The sequence below is a fragment of the Syngnathoides biaculeatus genome, chromosome 3 (genome assembly GCF_019802595.1).
Source record: "Syngnathoides biaculeatus isolate LvHL_M chromosome 3, ASM1980259v1, whole genome shotgun sequence".
Taxonomy (NCBI): Eukaryota; Metazoa; Chordata; class Actinopteri; order Syngnathiformes; family Syngnathidae; genus Syngnathoides; species Syngnathoides biaculeatus.
In genome coordinates this window covers 18,443,342-18,467,428 of record NC_084642.1, presented here as the reverse complement: position 1 = coordinate 18,467,428, position 24,087 = coordinate 18,443,342, and the positions used below count along the sequence as shown (strand labels likewise).

Genomic DNA, 24,087 nt, shown 5'->3' with positions numbered 1-24,087 from the left:
ACCTTAATATTGACAAGTACCTTCTCTGAATGAGGTAGTCTTCCAAGATGTCCAAGCAGCGCACCATTTGGGAGAAAATGAGCACTTTGTGCCCACCAGCCTTCATCTTGGGTAGTAGTTTGTCGATGAGAACAAGTTTGCCGGCAGACTGTACCATGGCTTGCAGGTGGAAGTCCAAGGCAGCTGGGCTATACACCTCCCTGAAGTCCTCCAAGATCTTCTCTTCTGCCCCTGAAAAGAACACAGGATTAGTCCCATATAAACTTGGAACTCCCAAAGTCTCCTTTGTGGCATCCACTCATACCTTTGATGAGGTAGGGGTGGTTGCAGCACTTCCTGAGCTCCATCATGGTGTTGACCAGATTCGGCATGTTGGCTTGGCCGGCTCCCTTGGCCAGGAAGGAGAAGTTCTTCTCCAGGATGGCGCGATAGTACTTCTTCTGGATGTTGGTGAGCTCTACCTCGATGATGGTCTCCTCCTTGGGTGCAAGCTTCTTCTCTACGTCCTCTTTCAAGCGCCGCAGCATCATCGGCTTCAAGATGGCCTGCAGTTTTTGCACCTGTTTGCCCCGCACCCCCAAAGAAGAGACAGCATAGATCGATGATATTAGTTGACTATAATTACATTAGTTTAACTGTTGAGACAATCAAAAACATTGCATAAACTAGCACTGTATGTATTAGTACTTTAAATGCGGGGAATACCCTGAACTGGTTGCCAGCCAAGGAAGGAAATCAGAGTGCCCATGCAGGCACAGGGAGAACATAAAAACTTCACACAGGTGGGTTATGAGATTTGAACCCCTGTCCTCAGAACTGTGAGGCAGAGACTCTAACCAGGTGCCCACCATTTGCCATTCTGCTTTTCAATTGGGCTCATTTGGGCAAATTCCAAGAGTCCTACTACAGATAAATATTCATATCAAGATCATTCTTTTCTGCTTCAAGCTTTAATTCCATTTGGAGTCACTGAGCTGACACACTTCAAAGAATAACTGGCAATAAGTTGTCTGATATTTGTCTGTTCTCACAACCTATACAGGTCAGGGGTGTGTTTGTGTTGCAAAATAACACCATGGCTCAGTGAGACAAAGATTTTGCATTCAGGCCTACATGGGCCATTATTCTTAGGTGCAATATTTTACCAAAGCAACCTTTTCTAGTTTTTGAAATCTAATCTTGGCTTGATCGCTAGGCTGTGGCCCAGAAGGTAGTCCAGTGACTGAAAGGTAGGTGGTTTGAATCCCAGTTACGTCTGTCCTTGGGCAAGACATTGAACCCTAACTTGCTCCCAGTGGGCCTGGCAGCGCCTTGCATGGCAGTAGCTGCCCGTTGGTGTATAAGTGCGCATGTGAGTGGGTGAATGTGATTCTTTGTAAAGCGCTTTGGGCACTTTAATAGTCAAATAGTAACACAATATAAGTGAAATCCATTGACCATCTATTGTGCCTTGGTAAACGTGAAATATGAATTGAAATCTTCCACGTATTCCTGAGTCAGACGTTTTTTATGCCGAGAGGCCTGAAATCAGGTTATTTGAATTTCTCCACCTTATATTCATCATTTGTGAAGATCTCCACCTACCTCTCCGCTCCTGAGCCAGCCCTGTCATAACAAATGCATGCTCTCACAAGGTCTTAGCCAAATATGAGTCAACTGAAGTACTTGTCAGAGGGGCCTTTTCTGTACATAAATCCATGCTAGATAGCTACTCTATGGAAATCTAAAATAGCCAAAACAGAGGACCTTAAAAATCAAAGGGGTTATATTTGTCAGAGAAAATTTTTGCTCGGACACTGCAATTCCGAGGTCACCTGTTCTTCAGTCTTGAGGTCTCCAAACTCCTGCATGAAAGTGTTCTCTGAGGGGAAACGTGCCGGCTCCAGGAAGTGAAGCAGGCTGAAGAGTTCCTCCACTGTGTTTTGGAGAGGAGTGCCAGTCAGTAGGACCTTGTGCTCCTAAAAACAAAACAAACCAAAAAGAAAATTAACAAAGCTGCTAATGTTATAGTGATTACAGTCTTTGGTGTGACTTAGTGATATTGTACTGAGCAACCCAGACAGAGATGTGCTTACCAAACAAATAACCATGTGGCTAATTTCTGTAAAATGGCCAGGTGGGAGGAGTAGAGGTTGTAGGGAAGGGGTGCCCACCTTTTTTGACTTGAGAGCTATTTTTCAAATGACTGAATCAAATTGATGTACTTACATCAGATGTATTAAAAACAACATTTATTTGTGTATGTACGTTTTCGATATGATGTTACATCTTTGTGGATATCATGCATCTAAATCTGTTTTTGAACTCGCCATTTCCTTTAAAGTAACATTTTTTGAGGGAAGAAATGTTTTTAATTCACAGATTTTTTTTTTTGTGTTGTAGCAATGTCGGACGTTTTGTAACAAAACAAACCGCGTGAAAAATCACAGAAAAATTCCGTGAGTTCAGATTTTTTTTTTTGGGGGGGGGGGGGGCGTTCTCATGCTGTTGTGTGTGTCTGTCTAAACTTTTTACTATAATTGATTGTTATTGTTTTTTATTGTTAAATTAGCTATGTTTTTCTGATCAGTTAAGTCATAAAAGAGGCTAGGGTGGCAAGGGTGTCTATGATCAGGTGAGTAGGGCAATCATAAATTTCTAACACCAATTGTCAAATTATAGTGCCAAGCAGGAGCTAAAAGCATTCGCGTTCATTGACCACTGTCGCAAGTAACATATAACATGAAGAAAGGAACACTGAAAGGTGGGCGTACCAGGCTCATTAGCTTGAAGCCTTCAAGAAGCTTGCAGTTCTTGTTTTTGAGGCGGTGTGCCTCGTCAATGATGACGCAGCGCCACTCAATGGCATTGAGCTCGGGACAGCCCCCCAAGATCATCTCGAAGGTGGTGATGACCGCCTGAAACTTGTAGGCGCCTCGCAACACACGTCCCTTCAAAAAACAACAAAAGAACACATTAGACAGCAGCAGTCAACCCTTTAAGTTTAAAGCTTATTTGACACATTACAATTCTATTTTGCCTGAGGACAGACTTAACCCCCCCAACCATCCTCCCTCCCACCCACAGGATTGTTTGTTTGTCAGCGCGTACGAGTAAGTATTGACTCACTCCGCCTCTGCATCTGTTACCATCGCCTTGACAACGGACCTCTGGAGGCCCACTCGATTATACATCAGCCTCCTTCGCACAACAGACAAGCCCGAGAGGCGCTGACAGAGGGCTCCCCGCCTCAGAGGCTGCACTGACATCACAGCGAGGTGGCGGCTTTGCTCTGCTCCACTTCATCTTTTCTTCAGTGTTCCCGGGAATGCTAGGCCATCAAATGACTGACAACTTAACAGCTCACTAAATGCTGGAGAAGTGTCAGTTTTAGGTGTGTCAGCAACATAATCACCTTCCTCCATTCAGGATTGGTTACAGGACAACAAACAAAAACAAACAACCATTCACACTCACTTCGACACTTATGGAGAATTTTTTCACTCACTCCTATATGCATGTTTTTGGAATGTGGGAGGAAGCCAGAGTACCTGGAGAAAATACATGCAAGTACAACCAAACTCCACACAGAAAATCCTGACATTTGAATGCAGAACCTTGACACTCCGCGGCTGACATGGGGGTCATTTTTTAAAGGGAAACTTTCTTACACATTGGTGATGACAGTGGATGTCAAAAGAACAGTGGGTAATTGGTAGTTGGTCACAAAAGGTTCCCTTAAGTCAATCAGAACCCCAAAGAAATTAATTGCAGGCACACCATAGCCATGATTTAACGCTTTTTCGTCATTTTGATTGAAATGATTCCAACTGAATATCTCTGGTCAACTGTTTACACGATCTATTCTAATCTGATGTATGCATGTGCATGACAATTAATCGGAACAGCCTTGTGACATGCACAGATAGATTTTAATGGCATTTATAAAGCTGGAGGTCAGTAATCGATTCAGCACGTTGTTTTGGAGGATTGGTTTTACATCTATCAAAACAACAGCTCAATAAAAAGTTATAAGGGTTTAAAAAGCTGTGATTGGCTGGCAACCAGTTCAGGGTATACCCCGCCTCCTGCCCGATGTCAGCTAGGATTGGCTCCAGCACTCCCGCGACCATCGTTAAGGATAAGCGGCTCAGAAAATGGATGGATGGATGGATATTTTCTGTCCTTCACTATGTAATAATGCAATGTAATGTCCTTTAATAAGCAGATTTTATTATTCAATTTTGTTTTATCGAGATTCTTACTAAGGTCTACATTAAGTTAGGTTCTCCACCCCAGAAAAGCAATACAGGTATGTACCCTGGACTATATTTATGTATTTTTCCCACAAATGACTTTCTTTTGGCTCCTAATTGGCTAAAGAGGACTGCCGGATGTGCTGAAATGCCATCTGTAGCTTTGACATCCTCGAAATTAACCTTCATATGAGGAGAATGAAGATCCATGCTAACATTCTCAAAAATAGGAACACTTATGACATTCAACTTGCAAAAGTGAATATCAACGCAAAGTCTGAATGCCTATTAAGATGGTGAAATCTGATATTGTAACCTGATTTATCCAGGTTGTCGGCCATGTTTGTAATTTACTTTCGACTGAAAACGGTGTGAATAAAAAAAAAAAGGAAAAAATGTCTGATTTTCAAGTCAGCTGGTATGCGAAGGATAGCCTTAACCAATGGTCATCAATTACCTGCGCATCCCTGGCGTACATCTCGTACTGCTGCAGCATCTGCCTGCTGACGATGCTGCCGTGGTACACAATGACATTCATGTGCGTCCACGTGCGGAACTCGCGCTCCCAGTTGGCGATTGTGGACAATGGGGCGATGATTAGGAAAGGTGACTTGATGCCCACACGGTAGATCTCCTCTAAGAAGGTTATGGACTGGATTGTCTTCCCCAGGCCCATCTCGTCGGCCAGGATGCAGTTTCGCCTAATGATAGAGAAAAATTGTAGACAATCTCAGCATACTTATTGTGAGCATAATTGTATGAATTCCTATTGAAAATAGCATCTGACTACAGATTATGATCTAAAATCCTCATTGATGTGCCTCAGAACATTTTGTATTCATTTTGCTACCTTCCTATAGGTTCAGTTGTCATTTATTTGATATTGACATCATAAGAACATGAAATAAAAAGGACACACTTAGCATCATAACTGTTGGCATGTTAACCTTTGATCAATTATTACTCAGAACCAGACTACAGAGCATGGAGTAAAATCCTTATTGATCTGCCCTAGCATTGTTTTGATATCTTTGTTAGCATACCAGATGTTAGCATGTTAACACTATCAATTCACATTTGTAAAAGTGGTCAGTTACTGGGAAAGATCTAAAATTGTTTTCAGGTACCAGACTGCTTTCTGTATACAGGTTATCTGTTAACCTAACAACCACTATCATGATAGCATTTTACTCGCTCTTTAAAAATAGTAATTAAATGCAGGGCAAGATGTAAACATTTCTAATGATCTGCTAAACAGTTTTGCTACAGTCTATAAATCAACAGACCCACTGCAGCCATCTTAGCATATTCTCAATTCTCATTTGAAATAATACCCATCTAGAGGGAGCGAAGTATAACTTAATTTATTCAGATTCCCATCACGCAATATGTTAGCATACCACCTGTTAACATGTTGGTATTATCAGAATTTAAAATAGTAAAATACTGAATGGTATTAGGTAAAATCTTATTGATCTGCCTTACATTTGTTTTATCCAGGTTGCTGTATAATAGAACATCTCTTAATGTTAGCATTTGATAAATTATGTGACAGAGCGCCAGACTAAAGGCCATAATGTAGAGTACTGATTGATCTCTTTTGTTCATGTTTCTAACCTTCCCAAATAATAATAATGACAATAATACGTTTATTGAATTAATTGAATAAAAGCTACTGATCATCAAAGGAAATGTGCTCATCGCAATAAAAAAAGTGACCTGTTTAGGAACCGGGTGTGGGATTATTGTACTACTTTCAAAGCACTTAAAATACAATACGTAGTGAGTTAAAAATAACAACAAAGCAATTGATATTAAAAGACTAAAGAGAGGAGCATAAGCACAAGATTCATGCGTGTAGCATTTACACAGCTGTCCAGAGGATAGAGGAAACACAATGATATTCCCACTGGCTGCATCTAAGTGGGGACACAAAAGTCCACCACGCTCAAATGTAATGCTAGCAAAATGCTGTGTACATCTGGTGTATTGCGCCGGCCTCCTTTTTTGATGGTGAGTCAAAAGGGAAAAGCCACGTTGTGTAGATCAGGAAATTCTGCAGTCTTATAATGAGAGCAGGGACACAAGACAGCAGTGGTCAATATGAAATATAACTCAATATTTATGATCAGCCAGCTTTGAACGCCATGGCTGTAGTGGTCCAGTCTTCTGTCCTGTCCACCGAGAGACCGTATCACCTCTTAATGAAAAGCCACACAACTTACTCAACTTTCACCACATGATTCCCTGCTCTCCCGTGTCTTCTTAATCTTCCTCCCCACCACCAGTCATCATTCAGACCACCATCTTATGCTGTCTAGCCACACTCTCTCCCCTACCACTACCTGACAGTCAGTAACCTTCAGATCACATTGTCTGCACTGCCATCTGTTCCTCAGATTGCCTTACCCATCACTTCTTCATCACCCCTGTTTCTGACACCAACATGTCCATTACAATCTGCACCAATCAAAACTCCCTCGCTCTCTCTGTCTGGGATATTCTACACAACTTCATTTAGGTCCTTCCAGAAATGTTCTTTCACCTCTAGGTGACATCCTTCCTTTGCAGGGCAGGTATAGCTACTACTTATATGAAAACACACCACCATCAAATTCAAGATTCAGCCTCATCACTCGATCTAATACTCTTTTCACCTGCAAGACATTCTTAGCGAGCTATTCCTTGAAAATAACCCCTACTCCACCTCTCTTCACATCAACACCATATTAAAAAATTTTAACCCTGCACTTAACACTTCCAGCCTTACTGCCTTTCCACTTACTTTCCTGGACACAAAATATATACAAAATGTTTCCCCATCATCATGTCAACCAACTCCTGAGATTTTCCTGTCAGAGTCCCAACATTCAAAGTCACAAGATATTTTCCATTAAAAAGCAGTGCAATGAAAATAATTTTTCATGATTGATAACACATATTTATCATAATTGTGATTATTATTTTTTCCAAAACCATGCAACCCAAGGTCTGATGCTTGAAACTGACCTGTTGTACCAGTTGAATAGCAGCCAGTTGACTCCCTCCAGCTGGTAGTCCCTGAGGCTGTTGCCGTTCCTGTACTGGCGCGACTGCTCTCTCTTCTTCCACAAATTGGCTGGAGGCCGCTCCTACAGGGAAAGCGTTGTATAATTCAATTTGGTAATGAAGATTTAGAATGACGACAAGGGAAAAAAAACGGTGGTTCTTTAATTGTTAAATAAAACAATTATACTGTATACTACAGCCTGACCAAAACAGATTACTGGAAATTAATTGAAAAGAATTCAAATTATTTTTCAGCTCATGCTTATAAGATACTTTTAAATTAATGATGTGGGAACTTGACTATAGAAATGTAATCACCGCCCCAAAAAAACCTTCTCAATCACTGGGGCTATTAAAAAAAAAAAAAAAAAAAAAAAAGAAGCACATCACAGACATGCTTTTAAGGGACCTGAAAAGTGTGTTAAATTGTTAAAAAATAGATCTACTTCATTAGATACAAAAACAAAGACACCTGTGGGTCATGCTCCACTCACCACCCTGCGCGAGTCTGGCTTAGCCGCCTGCAGTTGCTCAAACTCCTCTATTTTGCTCTGATCTACGTCGTCCTTCAGCTCCCATGTGCTGTCCTCATACGGCAGCGAGCACCACTTCACCAAGTAGTAGACCACTTCCTGTCAGCAGACATGCAGGAGATTGAGCGCTTTCATAGTGCCAACAAAAGGCCCGCCGGGGAGCCCGTTTCCGTGGCCTTGGGGCACTTGTCACGCACAAAAGACGGCGCTTGACTGGAGAAGATACAGTTTATAATACAAAGATGTAGACGATAGAACTAGCAGATATGATTACCAAATACAAATTAAATATTATCAACATTTCCTATCAAAATGATTTTGACCCAAATAGAATGGCTGGAAAGCCAGATAGACAGCTCGATTGAGGTCTAGCTGGATAGATGTAGCTGCAGCTGTAATGTTGACCACATATAGGAATTGTGTATATATGTATATATATGTAATACTCATCTGGTTTACCATTCACTACATTTTTCCAAGGAGATAAGGGGAAAAAAATCAGTCTTAAAACAACCCACACCACAGGATAAACACTCGGGATAATCTTAAAAGACATTTGATAAATGTGAATTTCCTACCTTTGATCGTGGAGAGTGACAAAAGCTCAAATTTGTCAGCTTGAATGTTGTTTCATGTATAATCGGCTCAGCACACAGTAGAATTATAATGGACGAATGAATTAATACAATTTATTGTCATCATACGAAACTGTACAATGAATGAAATTGGACATATGAGTAGGGGTAAAACCAGCTATTTATATTTTTTTCGATTTATGAATTGGGGATTGGCATGGTGGCGCGGATGTAGAGCGTAAGCCTCAGAGTTGTGAGGACCAGGGTTCAAATCCCCTGCTCTTGATTCTTGCTTCTTGATTGGCTAGTCTGTCACAAGTCACCAATTACATTGTCCTGACTTGGGAACATTGACTTTCGCCTCATACGTTAAGATTTTTGGCTGTAAATAATTCATTCATCCATCCATCCACTATCAGAGTCACTTTTCCTCACAAGGGTTAAGGGAGTGCTGGAGCCTATCCCAGCTATTCAAGGGCATGAGGCAGGGTACACCATGTACTGGTCGATAGCCAATCGCAGGGAGCATAGAAACAAACAACCATTCGGACTCACAATCACACGTAAAGTCAATTTGGAGTCTCCAAATGAATGCATGTTTTTGGGAAGTGGGAGGAAACTGGCGTGCCCAGAGAAAACCGACACAGGCAGGGGGGAGAACATGCAAACTCCACACAAGAGAGGCTGGGATTTGAACCCCGGTGTCTCGAACTGTGTGGCAGGTGCTCTACCAGTCACATACCGTGCCACCACTGTAAATAAAGAACTTATTCAATACTTGAGATTGCCGGCCCCAACGTGTCGAAGACCCTTTCATTGGGACAAATTCACTCTTAACAGACTTCAGACAACGTGATAATCTTAAAGGATAATCTTAAAAGACATAAAATAGTATGGTGTTTGTCATCCTTGGTTGGGAAGGGGCAAAATGGATACAAAAACACCACGATTATTTTTGTGATGTACCAGGTCTTAGTTGGGTTCCTCGTATATCAAGGCACCATTGTACACTAATGCAGCCCTATAGGGGCACAAACCAGTGCGATCTGTAGGCCGGTCCCAAGCCCGGATAAATGCAGAGGGTTGCGTCAGGAAGGGCATCCGGCGTAAAAACTGTGCCAAACAAATATGAGCGTTCATCTAAAGGATCCCATACCGGATCGGTCGTGGCCCGGGTTAACAACGCCCGCCCCCGGCACTGCTAACCTGCAGGGCGTCGGTGGAAATTCAGCTACTGTGGGTCGAAGACAAAGAGGAGGAAACCGGATCCATCGTCAGAAGAAAAAGAGGAATGCACAGAGCCTACAACTGAGTGTAGGGACTTAGAATGTTGGGACTATGACAGGAAAAGCTCAGGAGTTGGTTGACATGATGATTAGGAGAAAGGTTGATGTACTGTGCATCCAAGAGAGCAGGTGGAAAGGAAGTAAGGCTAGAAGTTTAGGAGCAGGGTTTAAATTATTCTACCATGGAGTAGATGGGAAGAGAAATGGAGTAGGGGTTATTTTAAAGGAAGAGCTGGCTAAGAATGTCTTGGAGGTGAAAAGAGTATCAGATCGAGTGATGAGACTAAAATTTGAAATTGAGGGTGTTATGTATAATGTGGTTAGCGGCTATGCCCCACAGGTAGGATGTGACCTCGAGTTGAAAGAGAAATTCTGGAAGGAACCAGATGAAGTAGTTCTGAGCATCCCAGACAGCGAGAGAGTTGTGATTGGTGCAGATTGTAATGGACATATTGGTAAAGGAAACAGGGGCGATGAAGAAGTGATGGGTAAGTACGGCATCCAGGAAAGGAACTTTGGGGGACAGATGGTGGTGGACTTTGCAAAAAGGATGGAGAAGGCTGTAGTGAACACTTATTTCCAGAAGAGGGAGGAACATATAGTGACCTACAAGAGCGGAGGTAGAAGCACCCAGGTGGATTATATTTTGTCCAGACGATCTAATCTGAAGGAGGTTACCGACTGTAAAGTAGTGGTAGGGGAGAGTGTAGCTCGACAGCATAGGATGGTAGTGTGTAGGATGACTCTGGTGGTGGGTAGGAAGATTAAAAAGACAAAGGTAGAGCAGAGAACCAGGTGGTGGAAGCTGAGAAAGGAAGAATGTTGTGCGGCCTTTCGAAAAGAGGTAAGACAGGCTCTCGATGGAAAGCAGAAGCTCCCGGAAGACTGGACAACGACAGCCAAGGTAATCAGAGAGACAGGCAGGAGAGTACTTGGTGTGTCTTTTGGTAGGAAAGGGGAGAAGGAAACTTGGTGGTGGAACCCCAAAATATAAGGAGTCATACAAGGAAAGAGATTAGCGAAGAAGAAGTGGGATACTGAGAGGACTGAGGAGAGGCGAAAGGAGTACATCGAGATGCGAAGTAGGGCAAAGGTAGAGGTGGCAAAGGCTAAACAAGAGGCATATCAAGACATGTATACCAGGTTGGACACGAAAGAAGGAGAAAAGGATCTCTACAGGTTGGCCAGACAGAGGGATAGAGATGGGAAGGACGTGCAGCCGGTAAGGGTGATTAAGGATAGAGATGGAAATGTGTTGACTGGTGGCGGTAGTGTGCTAAATAGATGGAAAGAATACTTTGAGAAGTTGATGAATGAAGAAAATGAGAGAGAAGGAAGAGTTGAAGAGGCAAGTGTGAAGGACAAGGAAGTGGCAATGATTACCAAGGGGGAAGTCAGAAAGGCACTACAAAGGATGAAAAATGGAAAGGCAGTTGGTCCTGATGACATACTGGTAGAGGTACGGAAGCAATTTGGAGAGATGGCTGTGGAGTTTTTGACCAACTTATTCAACAGAATACTAGCAGGCGAAAAGATGCCTGAAGAATGGAGGAAAAGTGTTCTAGTTCCCATTTTTAAGAACAAAGGGGATGTTCAGAGCTGTGGGAACTATAGAGGAATAAAGTTGATGAGCCACACAATGAAGTTATGGGAAAGAGTAGTGGAGGCTTGACTCAGGACAGAAGTAAGTATCTGCGAGCAACAGTATGGTTTCATGCCTAGAAAGAGTACCACAGATGCATTATTTGCCTTGAGGATGCTAGTGGAAAAGTACAGAGAAGGTCAGAAGGAGCTACATTGTGTCTTTGTGGATCTAGAGAAGGCCTATGACAGAGTACCAAGAGAGGAACTGTGGTACTGCATGCGGAAGTCTGGTGTGGCAGAGAAGTATGTTAAAATAGTACAGGACATGTATGATGGCAGGAGAACAATGGTGAGGTGTGCCTTAGGTGTGACAGAGGAATTTAAGGTGCAGGTGGGACTGCATCAGGGATCAGCTCTGAGCCCCTTCCTGTTTGCAGTAGTAATGGATAGGCTGACAGATGAGGTTAGACTGGAATCCCCTTGGACCATGATGTTCGCAGATGATATTGTGATATGCAGTGAAAGCACGGAGCATGCAGAGGAACAATTAGAAAGATGGAGACATGCACTGGAAAGGAGAGGAATGAAGATTAGTCGGACTAAAACAGAATATAAGTGCGTGAATGAGAAAGGTGGAGGGGGAAGTGTGAGGCTACAGGGAGAAGAGATAGCGAGGGTGGACGACTTCAAATATTTAGGGTCAACAATCCAGAGCAATGGTGAGTGTGGTAAGGAAGTGAAGAAACGTGTCCAAGCAGGTTGGAACAGCTGGCGAAAGGTGTCTGGTGTGTTATGTGACAGAAGAGTCTCTGCTAGGATGAAGGGCAAAGTTTACAAAACAGTGGTGAGGGCGGCCATGATGTACGGATTAGAGACCGTGGCACTGAAGAAACAACAGGAACCAGAACTGGAGGTGGCAGAAATGAAGATGCTGAGGTTCTCGCTCGGAGTGACCAGGTCGGATAGGATTAGAAATGAGCTCAATAGAGGGACAGCCAAAGTTGGATGTTTTGGAGACAAGATTCGAGAGAGCAGACTTCGATGGTTTGGGCATGTTCAGAGGCGAGAGTGAGTATATTGGTAGAAGGATGCTGAGGATGGAGCTCCCAGGCAAAAGAGCGAGAGGAAGACCAAAGAGAAGGTTTATGGATGTGGTGAGGGAAGGCATGAGGGCAGTTGGGGTTAGAGAGGAAGATGCAGGAGATAGGCTAAGATGGCAAAAGATGACACGCTGTGGCGACCCCTAACGGGACAAGCCGAAAGGAAAAGAAGAATTGTCCACTAAGTATAGTATTTTCAAATCTTTAGAGTTACAACTGTTTCACCCCCACCAGCATTTTTTTTTCTGAAAGCATTTACTTTACCTCCCCTGTATCTTTATCCTCGCAATAAGACACTTCAAGCACACGGTCAACCTCTACATAGTCCGGGTTGAAGAGCTCTTCTTCCATCTGGGAATCACAAGAGGGAGACAAAGGGAGCAAATCAACTCCAGCACCTACTCACCATCTGGAGTCAACAGGCATACACAGATGTGCCCGCCCACACAGCAAGTGAAGACACTGTGCAACCTCCACACACTTACTTCATAGTCATAATCCCGCATCAAGTAACATACATGCAAAAAGAACACACACGGGCGCATTGGAGTGAATGCTGCCTTACGTCGGCGAAAAATAGTGCCCGCTGTGCCTGTTTCATCTTGAAGCGTTTGATCTTCTGCTGGATCCTTTTGTCCTTCTCTAGCTGGCCCTCCGTGGCCCACTCACAGTGGAGGTAGGAGCTGCACACACACACACACACGCACAACAACATATCCAGTGAGTAGTGTCTGAGAAAGCCTGAAGAGATCCTTGTAAACTCTCACTGTCAGCAGGTGGGATCACACTGAGTAAGAAAATGTCAAATCCCAAATATTATAAAAAAATAGACATTATAACTAAAACAATTATTGGCTTTATCACAGTAAGATATAGGCACATAAAACAATTTGCAACATGTTTTACTTTAAATTAGAACAAAAAAATCTCAATTCCTATTTTCCCCTTACCGAGCAGTTGGCGACAGTTATTTTTTGATTCCTTAACTAGTAAATAGGCGTACACATTACCTGTATATTTGCTCTTACCTAGCCATGAACTCACCTATCCGTCATCTTTTGTCAAAGCTAAAGTATCCCCAATTATTTGTTGGGAAATTCATCTATTCCAGTTTTTTTGTTCTCTGAAAAGTTCTAAAGTGGAAAAAGATTCCACCAAATCCCGTCGAAATAGAAACATAGTACAGTAATTGGTGTCAAGGAAGCACATAGCAGTGATGCGTTTCCACTTTGAGACAAGTTATGAATGTTAGGGAGCCAGACCACAACCAGCAGGTATCAAAAATCCTAATTCAAATACATTGTCCTTGATACCAGGATGCTAAATTCAAGACACATCCATGAAGTTAATGGTCTAATCTGGATATGTGTCAACTGCAATTAGGTGACAATCATTTTCTCGCATAGCAGCAACATGTCAAGAAGAGCTCCTTTCACCTTTTTAGCCGTTTGCGGTTATTGTGCTAACTGAGCACAAATTACGTGAGAGATAATCAGGCCATGGAGCAGTTTACCCTCAGAGACACTAGATCAGGGGTGTTTGATGCGTCCATTGCGATTGGTACTGTTGGTCAGTCACATGACCGCGTGACGAAAAAAAAAAAAAAGACGTCAGCCTGTCCTCCATCTTGTTGCTTGATTCAGGTGTGCTCAATACGTTGATCGTGTCCCCGACAAAGCTTTAACAATTGTCTTCAGTTCCCAAGCATTTATTGAATGTTGTTAAAAGAAAAGGTGCCGTAACACGGTGGTATAAATGATCATGTCCCAGCTTTTTTTGGAACGTGTTGCAGCCATAAAATTCAAGGTTATTGATTATTTGCTAAAAACAGTTTATCAGTTTAAACATTAAATATCTTGTCATTGTAGAGTATTAAAATTAAATATAGGTTCAATGCATTTTGCAAATCCTTGTATTATGGTTTTATTTATGTTTAACACGTCCCAACCACATTGGAATTGGGTGAGTATTTTTCAGTGTAGTTTTGCTGCAATTTTTGGGAGCTTTACTGGTGTACTGTTGATGCCCGTCCAATGCTTGTTCGGCACCTGCAGTCAACTATATGACCTGTTCGCAGATTTCCACGTTTTTTTTTTGTTTTTTTTTTGGGGGGGGTGCTACTCTTGTTTATTTTAAAGAAAGGACACATTGGTGGTCAGGGTTTTTTTTCTAGGAAATATAATGGGTATCAATTTGGGGAATTTCACTATTCGCAGGAGAGCTCAGTTCCTTTCCCCAATGAACAGTGTATATATAACCTTCACAATGATTATTGACAATCTAATTTGAACAAAGACTAAAAAACTTGGCATTTATCAGTAGCCTTGCCTTTTACACAGAACTTAGGCCTTAATCCTCCTTGATATATTTTGCTGATTTATACTTTTGTTTTAATTACGTCGCAGAAATATACTGCTAAAATCTACATTCTGCTCCATGCTACACATTTTAATCAAATCAAAGTAGACTGGCAAAAGCATTGCACATCTATGATAAAAATAGCTTTTTAAAATACATTTTCTGAAAAACAATTCACACTACTCAAGTGTTAAGTACAAAAAGCAAAATAAATAAATAAATAAAAACCTGAACCAAGAAGAACTTACTAGTTTTTGTACTTGACAAAAAACTCTTCCACTTCCACCAGCACCTCTGGAGAAACCTGCAAGGATTATAAAGGAGAAACAAATCTACAAATGACCTAACTGATGACAGACAAACACCACACTACGGATAAGAAGGAAAAGATCAGTGGATTACCTCTTTCTTGACGACACGAGAGGACATGATTTTGTCCACGACAGCAGCGTCTTCTTCACTTGGATTTTCCTGCAGATGGAGATGAGAAGAAAATGTTGGTCAGTCCTCATTAGAGGGTTCTTGGAGAGTTTCTATATTGGGACTCTACGCTTAGACGCAGCCATAAATCAGAGGTAGTAAAAAGGCTTCGGGTGAAATTGTGATTTCGGACTGTATTAATAATTCATGGCGGTTGTAACATTGTGCCTTGTCAGTGGGCTTTTACTGAAAGTAGCAACTTCCTTCAGAAACAGCTTCACGTTTGTTTAGCTTTTATCTGACTTTTTTTAATGTACTATTTCTCAGATTTTTTTTTCCCTATTTACACTATCATGATATTGGGTCCATTGAGCCGCTTTAGGGTAAAGTCTAAATTTAAAACCAACGTGCCAGTCTGCCTTGTGACAATTTGAAAAAAAAAAACCCTCCTATGGCAACGTGTCATCAATGGGAAGTAAACGTGACATTAAGTTCACTTGCTTCCAGCAAAATTCTCTTACCATGTGTCAACAAAGGGTGACTAATTTTACTTTCTACAGTCTAATTATACAGAAGGTAACTTACTTTTATGAGAGGTAAGAATGTCAAAAACACTTTAGTCACATCCACAATCCTCTCTTCATTTTCTAAGCCACGTGACTTTTTTTACTACTTGACTGCTTATGGAGTAGATTGTTTAACTTATTTAATACAAATGTATGACAATTCCAATGTGAACAAGCACGACTGTACTGTAACATAGCAAGGACTCACCACAAAGAGCTGCACTGCAGGCTGCTTGGATGTCGCTGGGTTGGTCTTCTTGGCTTTGATGATCACCTTGCCGTCCTCGTCCGACAGCCTGGCTTCCAGTTCTTCTGCGTACTTCTTTCTCTTGACCTGACGATTAGAGCGTCTCTTCTGCAACGTAATAAGACAAGAAAACCTCAGCGTGTCAACTGTTAGCTAGCCTTTACACCGATCTGATCGGTATTGGCGGATATTTAGCATTTTATGCTGATTGGCTGATTGGCTTTAATGTCTGAATGTACCGATCCGATCAATGTTGTCATGAATCGGCTCCGCAAAAGATATTTACGCTGCCTCTCTACCGTGCACAGTATTCTTAGAATGCAAAACCCAGTTGATATTTAGCCTTGCTGCATGTCTTCTGACATAGGAGTGTATATATCTGATGGCCAATAAAGTTATTTAAAAAAAGGTCAGTGGTGTGGGAAAGACATGTTTGACACAGACAACGCAATGCATGAACTGTTTAGGAAGTGATTTTGCTAAGGAGGAAGTCACGAAAGAGAAATGACACCACCTCATGTTGCAAAACCAATCAAATGAATCCAAATTATTTTTATTCCTAGGCTTAGCTGTCAAAATTAGGAGGAAAACTCCATTAACAGACTTCACGTTGATTGTTTGTTTAATAATAATTACAAAAAAAAGCTGTAACACCCAACAAACATTTCACTTGGAGCACATTCTTGTATTCCATGAGAAGGTGCTGTTGTCCTTGTTTTGACCTCACCAAGAGAAACCAGAATGGGGACTCTAGACTGCAAACTGCTACCTGATCCTCACCGACACACACGAACCTTGTGCGATCATCTTATCTTTTATGTTGCATGACGCAGGCAGTGGGCTTTTGCATAGTCGTGGTTTGCTAATTCACCTATTCGCAGATTTTTTTTCCCCTCCTGCGAATATATCCCCCTTTATTCACAGGAACTCTTGCTTATTTGCAGTTAATTTTTCATGATAGTGAGTTTTTTACATATTCTCTGACATCAACTCATTTATCTACATCATTGTCAGCCCGCCGACCCAAAAGATCTCTCCATGGTAATTTTAATGATCACCAAATATTAGCAGATGCGCCTTGTCACGATTCCCCGCAAACACCAAGGGTCTATTCTGAAGAGTGAAATAGGACATGCAAGTACATTCTTTATTTTTATTACACCAATATCGCAGCAGACCCTGTGATCTGACTATTGAGCAAACATACATGCCCATGTTTGCAGTAAAAAAAAAAAGTCATTTGTGTAAAAAAAAAAAAAAAAAAAGTATATGACCTGAAATTAGACCACAGTATTTTTAAAATCATCTTTTGAAAAATGAACCCTCTCCGGCCCATTCTTATGCCTCTATTTTAACTTTTATATTACAACTTGGCCCTGTGGGACAAGAATAGCCAATAAGAGTGTGTAGTGTCATGAGGTGTGACCAAATAGTGCGTCAATCATTTACACCCGGCCACTGCACACATAGAAGCTCATAGGACATACTGCAGACTCTTGCAGCGTAGACTATTATATTTTCCTGGCCGATTATTTAACACTGGCTAGCAAAAAAGTTAAAAAGAAGGAATAGGACAGCTCTTTACTTCAAATCAATGGTAAAGATTAGGGCTACATGATATTGGGGGGAAAATGACACTGCAGTTTTTTAAAACCTGCAAGAAACCCTACATTCAAACACATAACACGAGGGAACAAGCCTGACAAAAAATTGACAGCTTAAACATAATACCCAATATCACCTTCCTCTTATCCCAGTTCAGTGAAACTACTTTGTTACTATCAGCCGCATAAAAACAAATCATTTGAAAAACTCAAAATGTCATTCCAGAAAGAGATGCAACCTTGCGCGGCTTGCATTTGTCAGACGTACAGTGCATAGATACTTTGTGTTTGTCCGGCATCATCATGAAAGTCGGGTGGCTGGTGTAGCGTGGGAAAAGTTTGATATAGTGCCGCGAAGCAAGCGTCAAGCCATCGATCTATCTAATCTAATGTGCATGCAAATTTTTAGGTCCAAATTTGGGCCAATCTTTTACAGATTTCAAATAATACAGCCGTCAGCAATCCTTTTTCTGTACATAATATTGATTGTTACCGAGTCCTTAGAAGAGCGTCGTGGCGAAGGGTCCTCATCAGACTCCTCCTCGGAAGAGTTGGGCATTCGCTTCTTCTTCTTCCCAATCTTAATGACAATTTTCCTGAGGGAGGAAAAACAACAGCCAGCCGTTAAGTTAATGGGGGGTAAAAAAAACAAGAGTGATGACTAAAGAACAGTTTTAAGTAGCAGACAACAGTGTAGATTGTGGTTAAAAATCAGCCATGTAATTGTTGCATTTGTTTTGTCTTCACATCTCTAGCTATTCTTGAACCCAGAAATTTCAAAATACAGTTTCCATAACCAGCTTCTCTACTATAAACGCACAACAGAAGCAATAAGTGCCTTCAGTGGTGGGCATACATCGACTGTATCAAGGTTGGCAGTGGGTCATGAAACCTATCAGCCAATGTAGTGAAACGGTATAATAATCCATGCTTGTGTGTCGTTAGCCAAAACACCAAATTTGTTTATATGGCTAAACCTTTAGGCGGCACGGTGGATCAGTTGTGATGTGTTGGCTTCACATTTCTGAGGTCCCGGGTTCGATCCCAGTGCCGCCTGTGTGGAGTTCGCATGTTCCCCCCGTGCCTGCGTGGGTTTTCTCCGGGCACTCCAGTTTCCTCCCACATCCCAAAAACATGCAGTGATTGGACACTCAAAATTGCCCCTAGGTGTGATTGTGAATGCCGCTGTCTCTATGTGCCCTGCAATTGGCTGGCAACCAGTTCAGGGTGTACCCTGCCTCCTGCCCATTGACAGCTGGGATAGGCTCCAGCACTCCCGCGACCTTCGTGAGGATAAGCGGCTAACAAAATGGATGGATGGATGGATGGATAGATGGATGGATGGATGGATGGATGGGCTAAACCTTTAGCCACAGTGAGCCAGTCCTTATTTTTGGGAACCCAATAAGCTTTTAATGATGTGAGCCCATTTAATACTACCTAGTCATCAATCAGGACTAGGGAAATTAGTAAAAATAATATAATTTCAAGATTATTCTAAACTATGTTTGGCTTGCACCCCTAAATATCTAGCTACGGGGCTGCTTCGAACCAGCGCCACCACAATTCGGCATGACAACCAAAATAGGATTATCGGCTCGTGCATTGATGAGAAATGTGTATTGCAAGGCACATTCACCAACGACACTTCAAAGATATGTCGAGAGGCACATTCACCAATGACACTTCAAAGATATGTCGAGGTAATATGCATGCTTAAATATGGCACCAAGACATCTTGAGCGGCGCATCGGCAGCCGCGCATGAGCCTGACTGCTTAGCCGTCCAGCTGGATGGCAGATTGAAGTATTGGGGGAAAAAAAGTGCGGAAAGTGTAAACTTGCCTCAAAAAGATTTGTGACCCCTGTACTAGGAGATCAACTCCTGTCACCAATCTTACGAGTGCCGCTGGGACCACAACCAAGGCCACGACGTACAGCCCTTCAACGTGAAAATACAAGAAACAGTCCAACAAATACAACACTGGCTGATCTGATGATCAAAAATGTTTCTTACATGTGAGAGTAGCAGTCAAGAATGTCCGCTCCACAGGTGGGTAGAGTAGCCAACCTTGTCCTCGCCCAAAATTATTTTAAATTTCCTTTGCCAGCAGTAAATACAAAATGTACATCTTAAAGTGAGCTGCTAAGTGCAAGGTCACTCATATCCCCTTCTTGTTGTCAGTTATTTTTGTCTCACAATTAGCAGTTGACTTTTTTTTCCCCCTAAACACTTTTAAATAGTGTCTTCAGGCTAAATGAAGTCAATTGTAATGTGCGTGCAATGTGCAGCACCCTGCAACAATGATGTCAGCACCTGGGTTAAGTGCGGTGTATAAAATTCTTGGTGCACAGTGGCACCAGGGCGGGAGAAGTGTCGAACATCACACTTGAGTACCGCCTTTTGCTTTCCTTTCTGGAATTCCCTCAAACCTATGTGATATCACGGCATTGGCACGATGCTGCAGCACATTAGTGTGCCGTGAGAAAGAAAATCAGCAGTATATTATCCAATTTCACTTAATCAAATAATGTATCTACGATCATTTCTATGTCTGTGACAAATAATGACAGGGAGAACAATGAAATGTTTATCCTTGATAAAGTACAATTAACCTGTTTCCACCTGTTGTCTTTTATAAAAAACAATAGAATAGCTTTGTGTTCAAATAAGCAGCCCGAGATGTCACAATGCGCAAGTACATATGTGAGTAAATTTAGACAAGCTGTTATTTCAGTAAATATATTTTTTGACATTTCTGTTTAGTTGTGTGCTATCTCACTTTTACTCTCATTTTTTCTAAATGAGACTATGTACCTAGGCTTAAAAAAGGATGGGAAAAAGCGAAGTACCTTGGAAAGAAAGACAGACGATGGCAAGCATTTCATCCCCATTGTTGTGTGTCTGTCTATGTGAGGTGGGGGTGGATGGCGTGTATTAATTGCACTGTGTGCACACTTCAACTAGAACAAAAGAACAACACAGAAAAATATGGACCTGCCTGTTCTTTTTGCTCTTTGAGGGGCTTGTTTGCAAAAACAACCTAATATCTTTAGACTGATGGCAAAAAAAACCCACTGATAAAAAAAAAAACAGCAGCTTATTTGGTATCACATATTTTGGTGGGACCAGGCAAGCCAAGGTCGTGGGAATCACTGTATATAGCGGGTCTTGAATCTGGTCGATGAATGTATTATCTGGTTACGGGATGTGGGAGAAAAACCCCATTCCTGCAGCGGTGTACTGCTGCTATAAAGGACTGCCTTCTCCTTCTGTCAGCTAGTCCCCTCCATGCTCATGATATTACATTTCACAAACCCTCCGACAATGACACTTTATAGTTGCCATGCAACATGCCCTTGGGAGCCGGGGTTTGCAGCGCTGCCAGTGACGTCACATCCTATGCGAAAGGCAACACCAGTACGTTTTTTTGTCCGCGGGGCCCCTGACAGGGAGAACTGACAAATTTGCCAAGTGAGGGTGACAAAGTCTACCAGCTGTGACACCTAAAAGGTTGCAGAAATCAGTCTAATAAAAAAAGTGTCTGTTGGAGTAACAGTGATGCCGGGCCAAGATTACAGAAAACAATCAGGGTGGACTGGCTATAATCGACCCATGGCAGTGAGGGGAAGTAACAAAATACAAATACACACCGCACTGAGATTTACCAGGTATCTGAACTTGAGTATTTTTTTCTGATGCCCTTTTGCTCTTAATCGTTATACTTCTGTATAAATCTGTACTTTTTACTCCTTCCTTACTACGTCAAAATAGGCAATCAACGCTGGAACTGAAGCCTATGGCTCCGCAGTTAAAAATCAAGCTTGCCAGCTCAGCAAAACACCTATCGGACCAACTGCAATCTAAGACTTGGTCACCAAGGCTATTTTTTTATGCTGGCATTCAAACTACCAAAGAGCAGCAAGAATCTTTCCCAAGGAGAGTTTCATAAAGAATGCATGGTAGAGACAGCAAGTATCTTGTGTCGTCAGAGGAAGAACAAGTTTGAAATCATCGTCTCACGAAGGACACTGATTTGCTTTGTTGAGCTAATTAATGAAAACTGCCAAGACGCCCAAACAAAAAAACAGTCATTTACATTGTATTCCTTGGAACTGAACAAAATTCATGACAAAGGATACTGTTTAGCTTTTATTTATTTTATCAGAGATAAAAGAGAGATCAGATAAGTTTTTGCCCGTGGAATCCATGAAGGGAAAAAAAATGTGAGGAGAGGATTAGTATGACAGCGTGTCAGGTGTCATCGAGAGGGAAAAGCTAAATTGGTGTACACATGCCAACATTACCACAGATGGATTGCCAAACCAGTCACTGATCTTGTTGTGGTGCACAGTGTGGATTTAGTTCCCACTAAGGGTGTTGTTCGCTTTATGCCCGAAGTCAGCTGGGAATAAGATCCAGGATCCCGCAAACCTAAACTGGATAAGTGGTGTTGAGAATGGATGGACAGATCGCCAAACCTGACTGGAAACAACACTAAGCTGCTGAAAAGAGGGAAACCCTGGGCAGGAGGTAATTTTCCTTTACTGGTTAATCCACCGGGAAGCATTTTGTAAATTTGTACTCCATCTTGACCATGTAGTAAAGCCATTTATAAAAGTCCTTGATTTTATTCGTGTAAGGGTGTTTTGTCATCCGTTAAGTTTTTCAAAGAAGCTGATCATGATCACCAGAACTTGTTTTATTACTCAATATCTGCTTATTAACTTCAGGGAAAATGTGTCAGAATGGGGGGGGGGGGGGGTCAAACAGGATCTCTTTTTGGCATTGCTGGAGAAAACTGATGATTTTCATGAGCAGAGTGACACAGAATGGCTTTGTAATTTAGCTTTTACTATGGACATGCTGGCATATGAATGAGCTGAATGTGAAGCTACGAGAGAAAGACCAGTTTGTGCATGAAATGTATGCAAACAGCAGGGGCTTCAAAACCAAGATAGCTTTATTCTCAAAGCAAATGTCAAACAAGTCATTTGTTCATTTTCCCAAACGGACCACGCTGAAAAAAGCTCCTTGACGTGAAAAAATATAGCAAATCATTAGATGACCTGTATGGAGAGTTCTCTGATTTGGAAAAAAATTGTTAAGTCACTTCCGTTGGTGTCATGTCCCCTCACATAACACCCTAAAACAGCACCACGGGAGATGCGGATGCAACTGATTGATATTTAAATGTGATACTGTCTTAAAAGAGCTCAACTCTCAAAGTGGATGAGTTTTATGCTTCATTAAGCAAAGACAATTTTCCAAAATCTGGAAGATGGCACACAGGATGCTAGTGGTGTTTGACTCTACGTATGTGTGTGAACAGATTTTTAGCGTGTTGAACACCAACAAAGCATCCAACAGATCCCAGCTGAGTGATGAACACCTCTGATGGGTTCTGAGAATTGCCACAACAAAATTAACACCAAACTTTGATGCAATGCCCAAAAAAGGTGACCCCCCCCAAAAAAAAAAACTAAAAAAAAAACCCACTGTTCCCAATAAAAGCAAATCTAATTCTTAATACAACAGTTTGTGCCGTTATCAAAACGTCAGGAATTGTGCATATTATTAACTGTCAAAAATGTTTAAATTCATACTTTTGTACTTAAGTATGTGCAATTTACATTCTCTCTTTTTCTCATTTATTAATTGAAGGAGCTGCATCGGCACTTTTAAGTTCATCTGTCGTAATTTCACAACTATCTGTATTTTAATTTGAGTCCAGAGTGGGAGTACTTTAGCCACCTCTGCCACATAGGAAAGCCTACCGATGTTGGAGGGTCATGAAATGGTCAATTGACAGAGAGCTGATGCTCTGGCACTGCTGTGCAAGATCAATTTATCATCCTGCTGCCCAACAAGGTGCTGGTAGTGTGATTGGCACTTAGTCCAGCATGATAAACCATGTTCACCCTCAGTTTGCGCCAGCCTACAGTATATACATTGACAAATTCATCAATTAATTGACTGTGAAGGGTTGGCTGATTGAGTGGCACCGAGCCACAATTAGAGGGGGCTCCTCGGTTCACAGCAGAATTCAATTACCATAGCCGAAATATAACCTGAATGTGTACAACTCTCAAAATGTGGCATATGGAGCTTTACATTAACACTGGCCAACTAGCAACAGGCTGCTTGATTTCAACACTTGCTGGTAACATTGCCTCTCCCACTAGCCACTATGGCAAATTATGAGCTTCTTGTGAACTATGGAATGTGTCATGCAGGCGACATAGAGGCTTTAATGATGATATTCTTTATTTCAAAGGGGAATGACATGCATTAGCCACGAGCATGCACAAGACATGACAACGTGAAAACTCATTAATCACTCATGGTGCTTGAATACATAAACTAACAGTTAGAGAACAATAAAATAAATGGGGTGGATATACTGTCTACTATTTCGACCTGGGAATAATTAACATCTTACAAGAAAAAAAAATCAGTACAGTTTTAAATTTGATGTGACCTGTCAGACTTACTATTGTATCTTGATTTAACGTGCGTTTGCAGCGATCA

At 41.7% G+C, this 24,087-nt stretch overlaps 1 protein-coding gene across 6 annotated transcripts in view; it reads right to left on the bottom strand.

Annotated features, from left to right (window-relative positions):
- The window catches only part of chd9 (chromodomain helicase DNA binding protein 9), a 111,289-nt gene that overhangs the window by 25,019 nt on the left and 62,183 nt on the right, over positions 1–24,087 (bottom strand). For all 6 annotated transcript variants that reach the window (XM_061814650.1, XM_061814649.1, XM_061814651.1 and 3 more), the window contains 13 exons: positions 18,050–18,152; positions 15,914–16,060; positions 15,122–15,190; positions 14,968–15,023; positions 12,927–13,044; positions 12,626–12,712; positions 7,778–7,915; positions 7,245–7,366; positions 4,693–4,936; positions 2,754–2,930; positions 1,815–1,958; positions 305–560; positions 21–231 (listed from right to left, as the gene is read on the bottom strand). In XM_061814650.1, coding sequence (XP_061670634.1) covers positions 21–231; positions 305–560; positions 1,815–1,958; positions 2,754–2,930; positions 4,693–4,936; positions 7,245–7,366; positions 7,778–7,915; positions 12,626–12,712; positions 12,927–13,044; positions 14,968–15,023; positions 15,122–15,190; positions 15,914–16,060; positions 18,050–18,152 — 1,872 coding nt within the window. The remainder of the gene's footprint in view (positions 1–20; positions 232–304; positions 561–1,814; positions 1,959–2,753; positions 2,931–4,692; positions 4,937–7,244; positions 7,367–7,777; positions 7,916–12,625; positions 12,713–12,926; positions 13,045–14,967; positions 15,024–15,121; positions 15,191–15,913; positions 16,061–18,049; positions 18,153–24,087) is intronic.